The sequence below is a fragment of the Dryobates pubescens genome, chromosome 10 (genome assembly GCF_014839835.1).
Source record: "Dryobates pubescens isolate bDryPub1 chromosome 10, bDryPub1.pri, whole genome shotgun sequence".
Classification (NCBI taxonomy): Eukaryota; Metazoa; Chordata; class Aves; order Piciformes; family Picidae; genus Dryobates; species Dryobates pubescens.
In genome coordinates this window covers 37,667,931-37,680,442 of record NC_071621.1, presented here as the reverse complement: position 1 = coordinate 37,680,442, position 12,512 = coordinate 37,667,931, and the positions used below count along the sequence as shown (strand labels likewise).

The following is a 12,512-nucleotide window of genomic DNA, read 5'->3' as shown; positions in this document are numbered from 1 at the left end:
AATTTAATATCAATTTGCATTTAGCAGCTCTAATGATTATATATAGGTCAAGAAAGCTAAAATATCTTTATTCTCTGTTTTTTTAACCTCCTTAGAGTACGCTCGGTTTGAGGCAAAAATCCATGACCTACGTGAGCAGATGATGAATCACAGCATGAGTTCTGGGTCTGGCTCCCTGAGGACTAATCAGAAGAGGTCACTGTATGTCAGGTAAGCAGAGAGAGCTTTCTCCTGGTAATGTGTTGACGGCTGCCTTCTCTGTGCCTGACTTGTGCGTTGTGGATTCAGCAAGGTGGGAAAGAAGTTTGAGGAACTACACTGAATTGAGCTGGGAAATGAATCAATCTTACAAGGACAGAATCATGAATGTGAACACTGTATAAAGCCCTATTGCTTAATCTGATAGTTTCAAGCCATTTTCAATGAGCATTGTACTTTTATAGCAATTCAGTTTCCTGAAATGAAGATTTCTTAGCAGTTGTCAGCTCTTTCGCTGCCTGGGATGGATGGTGTGGTGTAGTGACACACTGCCTTTATGCGAGCTCTTGCCCAGGCATGGAATGACTGTTCTCATAAAGATCACTTTTCCCCAAAGACCTTGTTCTTACAAAGCAAGGACTATTGTATGCTGTTCTAAATGCATGACAATCTGCTGCTAGCCCCTTGCATATGTTTACCTTTCTATATGTCTCTGCCACAAAGAACTTATCATCTACCTAGCAAGATCAGTTATGCAGATGAGATGCTAAACAAGCTGATGTATCTCTCTTATGTGGGGCAGTAAATAAGACAGTAACTGTGTCACTGTGACCCTGGAAGTACCAGCAGTTAGAGTTCTGCTTTGACTGTGCAAGTCTATTGACATAGTCATTGCTGGCTGAGACTGTGTGTTGACCAATTGCCCTTAACAAAGTGCCTGCTGTCACTCATCCCTTCTGGGATTCAGGGAGACTATGGGACTGTGCCAAATATTTTAATAATCTTAATAATTATGCTTCTCAAGGCTTTTCATTTCCATTGCCCCCCTCCGTGCTCAGCATATCCTTTGAAACTCCTGACAATCATGAAGTAGAGTGAAACAATTTGTCAGCCTCCAGGCAGTGGTAATTATTCATGGGGGAGCTAATTCAGGTGATAACATTGCAGAGATCCAATTAAGGCTAAATTCTACATTCTGTCATTATGCCCTCAGCATGAAGGGGTAAAGCAGGAGAGAGGAAAGGGGAAACTTAAGTGTTAGTATGGATGGTCTTACTCTAGTGGGCAGCAACCATGTGAGGCACTAATTGGTACTGCTGCCAGAAAGAGCAAGGACCAAAAGGATCATTGTTACCACTAACCTTGCTATTGGACAAGGTCAGGTTGGAAATGTCAGTGTTTTTGTGCATCTCTAACTTTCTCTGTCCTCTGTATCTCTGTGTTTACATCTGGAGTTATGACACTCACAGTAGGCTTTTTCCAGACCAAACTTTACTGTTTTATGACTTTAGCCTGTCAAGAGCTTTGATAGCTCCCTGAATTTGTATTTTATAAAAAGCTACAGCCATGGACATGTGGAACATTGGATATGGGTCAGATCCAAGCTTACTTTGCTTGATCTAAATCAGGAATCAAAACTGTGGTGAAGAGTGGAGCAAGAAGGCCAGGCCAACAACGGCAAATCAATTCAGGTCTACCTACAAAGGGCTAACATAAGGTCCTGAACAACTTACGGGTGTCAGCTGCATGCAGCAAAATTCAGTTACCCCTGTATCAGCACTGATCTGGTAAGCCCTGCTGAGAACTGAGGTATATTAACTTGCACACTCTGCCAGGCTTAGCTACCTGTGCTGCATCTGGAGTAGCTGCGTTCTCCTGTACAGTATTGCCCGATGCGCACCGAGGAGCCTGGGTTCTGCTAGTTCATCCGTTCTGGACGTGGTCTGTCTCACTCAGCTGATGTGCCCTGGAGCTTCCCTGCAGGAATCTTTGATGTTTTAGCTGCATATCTAAATATCACTTTCCCAGCCACAAATACAAAATCTCTTCTTTTATTCCAGAGTCATTCCAAAAATGCCCCAAACCTCTCAAGCAGAAAATCTCCAAAGCCTCACTCACTTTTCTTAGCTTTTATTTGTTTTTTCAGTGAAACCTACACAACTGGCTGTGTCCAACTCTGAGAATCAGTCTGAGAGGCTCTGTACTGTACATACCAGTGCAATGTGTAGTGAAGCAGTGCCTGCAGCATTGTGCTAGGCACTGTGAAGTTAAATCATACACATTAATTACAATGGTAACTTCTGTCTACAGTAGGCACTAAGGAAAAGTGGCTTCAGAAATCTGCTTGGCTTCAGAGGCTGAATTTTTTTGCTTTATGGATAAACTTTTTACAGGCAAGGACCCATGTAAAATGTTTGTGATTTCATAGAATCACAGAACTGTCAGAGTTGGTTCCCTTTATTATTACTATTATTATTATTACTGGTATTCTTACAACTCAGGACATTTCATTTTGGTCAATGTGTAGAAGAAAACTAGAGGCAAATTACCATATGTTGCAAATCTGTTGCTGTAATGCCAAGTTTATGATTCAAGTTTACTGTTTGATTCTTCTCTTTGGGGTGAACTGAGTACAAGCATAGTTATTTTTTAGACAGAGACCTTAATCAAAGCAATTAACTATGTTCTAGTCAGTGCAAAGAAATAAATTAAGGTCACTCCAGGTTGTAGTAATTGAAAATAAGTCTCATTTTCTGCTCACAGAAAAGCCAGCATAAAAGGGTGAGAAAGAGGAGAGCTGAGTAAACAGATTTGCACTTGGATTGGATGCAGGGCTTTCTTCTTTACCTTCCAATTTGTGATTTCCCCATCCTGACCCTACTAATATAGCAGTTCTAATGGAGGTGTATATATAAGGTTATATTAGATGAAGTGAGGTAAAACTTACTAGGGGGAAAAGAGGTTGAATGTAGGACTAGATATAGTTAGCAGAAAGCAATTAAAAATCACACTTAAGCAGTGTATGCAAACAAAAAAACCCAGGTGATATGTTCAGAAGAAGTTCTGTAGCTCTTTGGCATGGTCTTGTATCTGTGCATGCTCTGGCATTTCTGTTGTTTATTGTTTTTCTTTCTTTATCCCAGTCTGTCTTTCTGCTGCCTGCTGGAATTCTCCCCAGGACTGTTCTGAATTATTGCTTTTCCACCACTCCCTGTTCCTTCTGTATCACAGACTCTGTAGCTCTCTTTGGTACGGTATCAGAAAGTCCACAACACTAAAGCCAAAACATGAGACTTCAGGGGGAGACAGAGCAGTAGGAAATGCTTTGTGGGAGCCCGCATCCTCTTTGTTATTAAATCTCTCTGCTGAGGAAAAGAAACACAGAAAGAAAAGCAGAAAGTGAGAGAACAGATATGGAACATAGAAATGCTATTATTTGTAATTTATTTGCTGGAGAAGATTAATGAACTTAATTTGAATTCAATAACCAAAATGAGAGGCTAAACACATCTCTGCTGTTATCCTTTTTAATTCATTGCAATTCAGCCAGGAGGCTCACAAGTAATGAGGAAAATAAACAGATCCATCACCAGCTAAACGCTGTGCTCTACACATACATAGGAGGGGTTCTGGTATTTCTGATGCAAATTCCTATCTTCCCTTTTGCCTTTCTGGCTCAAGCTTTTAAAATCTGCTCCTGTAAGATTATATACTTGTTTTTCTTGAAATGGATGCATGCTGTGCTTTGTCCTTCTAGGTCTAGATCCATAGCAATTTTTTCAGGCTACAGGTGGTTACCGTGCCTTAGAAAATGCCAGATCACGTTCATTAACCCATGAGCCTCAGAACATGGCAGCTTCTTGAAGAGCAGGCAGGCATTGTGACTTTAACATAAAACTGCCAGGCTTTGAAGGAAACTGAGAGCTTAAGCGTGGTGAAGGCATTTCCCTGCTGATTTGCTAGATTCCTCCTGCACTTACAGTACTTGTGCTAGATTTCTGAGAGTAGAAGTAGATACTTCAGTAATTGGTACTAGATGTACAGGGAAAAGGTTTTCAGGAATTATCTGCCATCCAAGAACTGCCTTCTTGCAGGCTGTTGTTGAGCTACAGATGAAAAATAATTATATAAGCCTAGCATAAACAGTCATGGCACCCTCTAAATCTTAATTCAAACCAGACAGCTCCTGAAATAATGTCTGCAATTAAAAACTCCAATCGGACAAAGCCACAAACGAGCACTGTGGAGATGTATCACACTGCAGAACCAACTCAAAAGTGTCATGCACACCACAGGCCTTTCATTGCCTCTTCACTGCTTGAAATCTGTTCAGTGCCATCAGTGACCAAACACCATTCCACCTAATCATGGCTACACGTGCCCTTTATAAAGTGACTGTTTGAGCGTACTGAATCTAAGATGTCTTAGCTTCAGCACAATGTGAATGTTACAGATGACTGTAACAGTGTGTATGGAAACTAGTGCTGGGACAGGGGTGGATGTTTCTGCAGTTGCCCTGCCACCAGCTCTCCAGAGATGAACAATACAGTAGGAAGTATAACCAAGGCAGATCTTCTTCCCAATAAGGTGAGGAAGTTTAAGATCAGTCTTGTTGTTCCAACCCATGCAGCACTGTTTATAAAAACTGTGCACACTGCAAAGAGGTGCCTTAGTCCACTGCATTTTTGTCTTCTTCTACTGGAATAAGTGCTAAGCATTTCATAGCTTTGATAACTATGTGCTGTAAAACCACAAAGCATTATGTGTTAAAAATAAGTGTGTTCTGGTTCATTTTTGCTATTGAGCCATGAGGAACACGATCTGATTTGCCATAGCAGCTTAGCAGCAGCTGAAGGAAGTCAAGGTTGAAGTATTTTGTGTGGTTTCCTGTGACTTCCAGTTCCATTAATTCTCCATTAGATGTTTGACACCTTTGTACACGCTTCCTAAGTGCCCTAGAAATCAGAATGATGCCATATCACTTAGAGAGACTGATTTTCAACAAGTCACAGACATTATTACTGGGGAACATTGCTGAATTACAGCTGAAGTTTGGCTGAGGCAGTTTGTGAAGATGGAATCTGTCATTAAAGGCTGGGTTGGGGTTTTTTGTAGTAGTTGTTATAGCCACTGTTCAGTCCCCCTGCCTTATCTGAGACAGTGAACCCACACAGGCCACTGATCAGGGTTCCATCAGCAGAATTCACCCGGGAGAGCTGCACAGCAGGCTGGATCTGAAATCCATGTGAGAAATACAGATCTTTGAGATATCATAGTAGGGAAATCTGAACACATGATCATGTAAAACTGGGTGATAGGAAGCTCTACTATGTAGGTCTGAAAGGAGATGTGATAAAGACATCATTTCATCAGGGCCTTTCAGAGAGAGGTACAGAGGAACCAGAGAGAGAGAGACATGTCCTTTGCAAGGACAGAGAATATGTGAGTGTATGCATATATACAAAAAGAAAATCCAGAGAGGTGTATGTTAGTGTTCAATATATGTCATATCCATATGCACATTGCAAACATCTTCACTTAAGCTGGTTGCCTAGTACCTCTCTTGAGTCAGTGGAGTGCACTTAACACTTGCAGAGTACAATTCATCTCATCCAGAAGCAGCTAAAATTGCTCAGGCGAATCATGCCCTAAAAATGTCTGTTTCTCACAGTTGAGTGGAAGGAGCCTCAGGTGATTAGCTGACATGTAAACATCTATATTAGAGACATTTTAAGTTGTGTGACCTGAATACCACCCCCACTGAATGTCTTTCTCTTTTGCTCTCACGCACACACCAAGTACGCATACACATCTCTTGAAGAAACCGTGACATCAGGCTCTCTGTTGTCTGTGAAGGCTTCTGCTGTGTGTTTCAGTAAGACACATCAATGGAGCTTTGAAATATTGACAGTCCTGCTAAATTGGCTCATTTGTTCCCCACATTCTTATCCCCCAGGATTCATCATAAATTCACTTGCCACTTTTGTTAGAAATACTGAGAATTCACAAGTGTTCAGTGCACGGCTGTCAAGCTGGATGAGTTTGTGATTCCAGCTATGGCACCACACTGTATATTTCTGTCAGGCTTCAGAGCACTGTAGATCCAGCTAGGTTTGTGCAGACTGAATGTGGGTGTGCTTGGCACCTAGGCATTGTTGCTTGGTTTTGATGGAGAAATAACTAGATCTTCCATCGTTGTGCCTGTACTTTAATGGCATGATGGAAAGTACTTGAATTCTCTAGTGAATGGTAAGTGCAGGAAAGTGGAATTTTAGCAGTTTTTTTCACTTAACTTGGATTATTCCTCAAGTGGTCCAAATTATAGCCCATAAGGGAGCCATACGCTCAGAAAATCTGTGATAAATGGCATAATACAGAAAACTGTTGTTTGTGATGGTGTTTAGCAGGTGTGTTTGGAACTGGTCAGATAGGCACACACATAACCTATAGTCACAGAAGGAGCAGTTGCATTGGAAATGCCATTTCAGACTGGAAAAACTGAAACCTGTTTGGGATGGTAACCATTTCAGGTGCTTGGTTAAGTGTGAGTTTCTGAGTATTCAGTTACTACTTTTCAGCTGTTCTTTCTCTGGATACAGAGTTTTCTCCCGATCCTGCTGGCACCAATATTCTCACTGGCTTCAGTGAGAGCTGCTCAGGTTTTGAACCAAGGAAACCTCTTAATTTTTCAAAGCAAGAAGAGCCACTCTGTGTACTTGAGAGACCAGCTCCCAAGGTGGACATTCACAAGATGAGCAGTGTAACTGAAGAACTGTTCACTCAGGTCTTTTTTAGTTCTCAGAGACACTGAGTAACAAAACAGAATGAAGGATGTGTTGAAATGCGAGAATCAGCCAGCACAATGGGCAATAAATCCAGTAGTTATTATTTATGACTTTGAAAATTGTGTTTAGAGCTATGTGGCTCACAGACCTGTGACTGTCTGTGAAATGAAACAAAGGAAATGACAGCAGCTCTTGCCTTTTGACAATGCACAATGTCTATGTGCTTGAGGAATCAGGGGGTTGGGCATTTACAGCAAGTACCAGGTTCTTCATCTTGTTGCTAAATGCAGATGAAATGAGATGTTACAAAATGCAGCTAAACCTTGAGGAATAGGGACTGTCTGGAAAGAGACTGGTTTGGGTTGGGCTTTTCTGAGATGGCCCCTCACTGCTCCATTATGCCCATGAAATTTTCATAGGTCCTTAATTGAAGTGGCTTAACTAAGACACACCACAGGTTTGCTACTCCGCTGAAAGATGGATATGAGAATTATTGGCGTATTCACCGTTCAAAGGCATTCAGGCTTATAGTTTGATGGCATTTTAGTGCTAAGCAATCATACCGAAATGTGATGCTGTCAGTATAGCAATGTGCCTCACCTATGCTCTAGTACTGTGAAAATCAATGTACGTTGTATATAGTCAGCTGAAAGTCCAAGCCACCTCACAAGCTACCTCACTTTGTTTCTAACACAACATCACCTGATATTTTTGGTGGTGTTGATCTTAATGAACAGTTAAGGAAAAACGAGGTTCGTTTGCAATTTCGAATAGCATTTCACAGACAAAGAAGCAGCAGTTAATGAAGAGTGAAAACTGAACGTGTAAACACATCAATCAGTGGAGTCTCAGCTCTGCATCTGACACCAACTCTCTTCTCCCCATCTTCATATTTATCATATCTGTTTCTCTTAGGTACCCGGTACGAGATCAGTCCCACTGATTCCTTCCTGAGGCATGGTGCAGTGCACCATTAGATCGCTATGAACCAACACCCCAGAAAGCCTTTATTCAAGGGATGATTGCTCAGCTGGACCAAAAAGGGACAAAAAGCAGATTTATTTCTATCTGGTTGAGGCTTTGCAAATCATTAAATACTTTATGTTCAAGATTAAAAGCTAACACATACGGTACTGAGCACCTTGAAGGGCTGTGCCCCGTGTGAATACACCTACAGTAATCTCAGGTAACAAACTGCCTAAAGAATAGAACCCAGCTCTTTATCAGTGCCATTCTTGCCTAATTCATCTTATCTTTACATTAGGAGCAAAACTTGTTAGATATGGAACAGCTGGCTGAGACCTGAAATCCTGTCCTCTGTACTGAATTATTAATGCCTGCTGAAACAGCTTTTCTATTAGCAGCTTCAGTAGGAGTAAGTAGTACATACTTTTGGCCGTTTTCCTCATTGTTCTGTTTCATAACTTATTGAAACAATGTCCCAGAACAAGTGATTTGCTTGACGTGTGATGTCTGCTCTAAAGAAGCAAGTCACCTTTTTCTGAAGAGATGCTTCAGTAGCTTTTGATTCCCCATATATTCTGCTTTCCCTAGTGGGACTGCCTGCTTTCTGGTTCAGAAACTCATCTGGCAGGAAAGTGTCATCTGAGGTGATTTTCAAGCCTGAAGATATTGATGAAGAACTTGGCCATGTGTGGGAATAGGATTTGTCTGAAATTTCTGTAACCAAGACATCACAGTTTTGGTCTCATTTGTAAGCAGAGACTCAGAACATGATCTATTGGTGCAAGAGGGCAAAGCTACAATGAAGATAAACTCTCTGTGGCATAAAATGGCTGAAAGTGAGTCAGCAAAACATGCAGTTAAGCTGTGTCTGTTCTACGTGAAAAAAAAAGCAGTCTTATCCAACAACCAGCCTCTTAGGATGTTTCCATGTCAACAGCTAAAATAGGACATAGCCAGTGTCTGCAGTTCTCCTAGAATCACAGATTGTTCCAGGCCAGAAGGGACCTCCAAAGCTCATCTCACCCAACCTCCCTGCAGTCAGCAGACACATCCCCAGCTAGAGCAGGTTGCCCAGGGCCTCGTTGAGTCTTACCTTGAATATCTCCAGGCAAGGGGCCTCAACCACCTCCCTGGGCAACCTGTTCCAGTGTTCCACCACCCTCATAGTGAAGAACTTCTTCCTGATATCCAATCTAAATCTGCCCTTCTCTAGTTTGAAGCCATTGTCTCTTGTTCTGTCACCACAGGCCCTGTAACCAGTCTCTCCCCATCCTTCCTGGAGGTCCCCTTCAGGTACTGGCAGGCTGCTATTAGGTCTCCCCAGAGCCTCCTCTTCTCCAGGCTGAACAACCCCAGCTCCCTCAGCCTGTTCTCATAGCAGAGACACTCCAACCCCCTGATCATTTTTCATGGCTCTCCTCTGGACCCTCTCCATCAGGTCCAGGTCCTTCCTAGATTGAGAGCACCAGAGCTGGATGCAGTACTCCAGGTGAGGTCTCACCAGAGCAGAGCACAGTGGCAGAATCACCTCTCTGGATCTGCTGGCAACACATCTTTGGATACAGCCCAGGATGTGACTTGCCTTCTGGGCTGCAAGCTCACACTGCCTGCTCATGTCCAGCTTCTTGTCCATCAGCACCTCCAAATCCTCTTCCACAGGGCTGCTTTCTAACACCTCATCCTCCAGTCTGTATTGATAGTGAGGATTGCTCCAGCCCAGGTGCAGTGACCAATGCAAGAGAAAGAGATGAGACTGCTTGGCCCCTAGTAAAGGGCTTTCTACCCAAAATTTTGTATGGAAAAGACAGTGTGGAGGAGGCTTCCCAGATCAGCTGCATTGGAAGAAAGCTGAGAACGTTGTTAAACAGGACACAACCCTGCTGAAAAAGATAGTGAGAATTCCCATCGGAAGTGCTTTCTAATAAAGATAAATGAGGAGGATTTTTCATCTCACCACAAGGAAGTCCATCTATGACAAGGGAGCTCAGCCAAATTAAGTGATGAAGTGAAGTGGGACCAGATGGTTTTGCTAACTTTATTTCTCACTAGAAATAGAAATAACTCTGTTAACTCCACAGGGGTCCTGGAAAGGATATTAGGTATTTCCTACCAGAGCTGGAGATCGTGCCCAGGAAGGTGATTGGGCCCCACTCCTGGAGATACTCAAAGTGTGGCTGGGCAGGGCTCTGGGCAGCCTGGTCTAGTTGAGGATGTCCCTGCTGACTGCAGGGGGAGTTGGACTGGATGAGCTTTGGAGGTCCTTTATAGCCCAAACCATTCTATGATTCTATGATCCAAGGGAACCCAGTTCAGCATGGGGCTACCAGGCTGCTATGCAACTATGGGGCTTGCCCTGGTTGCTCTTTCTCTGTCCCTCTCACACACCAGCCTTAGCAGATGAGATTTGATTCTCTCTGATTGTTTATCATATTCAGAGTAAATAGAGTAAAAAGAGCTTTTAGAGAGCAGCACATCTGTGGTGTGCATTTCTCTCTCTCTTGTGTGTTCATCTGCACTCTGCCATGTCTCCAACTTTGCCTGTTGTGCAATCTCTGGTTGTGGGTCACACTTCTCTCACAAGCACTTTCTCTAATTGCTTTCTGCACAAATGTAGTACGTAAGAGTAACAGAGATGGCTGGTGAGGACTGCCAGAGGTTTCTCATGAATAGGCATTATAACAGTGTAACATTCACCCACTTGTCACAAATTCTATTTCTTTTCCTTATGCTTTTCTGTTGACCTTCTAGGCAGCCCCATTCCTTCACCCAATAGATTGTGCTGCTATAATTATCAACACACCTGCTAGCACCACACAATACCTACCGCTATACAACCACTGCTTTCAAAGAAGGCAATAGCACGTTGCTATTTCTGCTCCCACATCTCCCTCCTAGTGCTTCAGAAGGATCCTGGCATAGTGGGCAGCAGCTGAGAGCTTTGTGGAAAATTAGGACAGAAGCAGTTACATGACAAAATACAAGGGGGCTTGGTTTGGTTTGGTTTGGTTTGGTTTTTGGTTTGTGGAGGTTTGGGCATGGTTTGGGGTGTTTATTTTTGGTAACTTTGTATTTATAACTACTCAGATTTTAGTTATGCCAGGCTGAAACAGTTTTCACCTCAGCATGCTGCCAATGGTACATACCCTCTCCATCTCCAAGAAGGACCAAAAGTCCTTTCTTTCTGGGACCCAAAAAGGTTTGTAACTTTCCTTTTTAAAAAGCACTACCCCTGCCAATGCTTTCTCAATGTCCTTGAGGCACTGTGGAATCCAGGTGGAGGTTGCAGTGGTTGACTGTTGACTCCTTTCTGCAAAGAATGTTTAAGACAGTTTATGCAGATAAGGATCACAGGTTATCAGTGACAAAATGGAAGCCTAGCCTAATGGCCATCAAGCAATAGTTTGCCACTTTCTTACAGATAGTTCAAGGTACAAAAACAGTTCCACTCTCTTGGATGTTCCCCACTGTAGCCAGCCAGTCAGATTTTGCTTGCCTGTCAAGATCCATGTTGCTGAGAACACTTCAAGAGCTACTGTTGTACAGGAAGTAAAGCTTAGACCTTGAAAATGTTGAGGGTTTCTTCAAGTCCAAGGAAGCATGTCTATGTGAAGTCACCTTGAAAACAGATTAACTGAGACTAGGCAGAATCAAAACCATTTGCAGCTGCACTGCAGGAAACGTGGTAGAAGCAATGTTTCTAATCTGATTCGCAGGTCGAAAATGCAATCACCTTTTCCATGTAATCATTGAAAGTGACTTTGTCCTTTCTATACTGGCTGTCACAGCATTGCCACATCCATGGAGAGCTATTGTGAAAAGGATGCTCTGCTGCAGGGAGAAGCTGTGACTGCAATGTCCTGTGAGATGCCCTGAAAAGCAGATCCTCTGAGTTATTCTGCCTCAGTGTCTCATCCAGGCACAATATTACATGCAGAATTTTATTACATCCACTTATTAATTTAATAGCAAATGTATCACATTATGTAATAATTTAGATTTTAATTCAGTATGTTGTTGTCTAGCACTCTGGTGTCTGGTCCTGGTCTCACACCTGCCTTTCTTTATAGAAAAAGAACCATGAACTACACTGGCATTAGCACGGTCAGAACTAGGTTCCTAACATCTCTGCTATAGTTATCAGAAATGGCATAATCTCAGTGTACAGCACTTCCTCAACTCTGAGTCACATGGCTTTTGATTCTGCCTGAAGTTAGCCCCTACTGAAGTGGAATGAGACTGATCAGGCTTTACCCTGGTTTCAAGGCAGAATCATGGGTGTTTCAGGAGTAAGAGTTTTTCCTTCATCATTGGTATTTGCATGTGGATTCCTCTCAAAAGGCTCATGAACATTAGCTAATTTTCACAAAACTGAAGGGAATCTGAATTTTCTTATTAAGTCTCCCAAAATCTAATCATCCAGTTATACTTTAGTGATTAATTAGAATAGCAGGAAGAAAAACAGAATAGAAGTGAACATTTACGCTCCTCATAGCAATTTCTGTGTTGGGCTTAACATCTAGCCAGACCTCGTGCTTACTGCTGGAAGATGACAGGTCAGTTTGAAGCCCACAGCTCTCAGCACCTCCTGATGCAAGTGCAGTAATAACAGACACTAAGCACAGGCTATAAGCTTCCATCCAAAACAGAAATGAAGCCTGGAAGCTAGGTGAATTTCACTTGTTTTGTGGCCAATAGTTTTTCTTTCCTGTAAACTTGAACCTCATTCAGCAAATGCCTGAGAATTCACTTCAATATCTGACTGATGTGCTGCCTTTTCACAAA

The 12,512-nt window shown here is 42.5% G+C and overlaps 1 protein-coding gene across 7 annotated transcripts in view; it reads left to right on the top strand.

The window, feature by feature from the left end:
- Nucleotides 1-12,512, top strand: part of DLG2 (discs large MAGUK scaffold protein 2) — a 1,098,948-nt gene that overhangs the window by 1,009,420 nt on the left and 77,016 nt on the right. For all 7 annotated transcript variants that reach the window (XM_054164548.1, XM_054164550.1, XM_054164553.1 and 4 more), the window contains one exon: nt 96-210. In XM_054164548.1, coding sequence (XP_054020523.1) covers nt 96-210 — 115 coding nt within the window. The remainder of the gene's footprint in view (nt 1-95; nt 211-12,512) is intronic.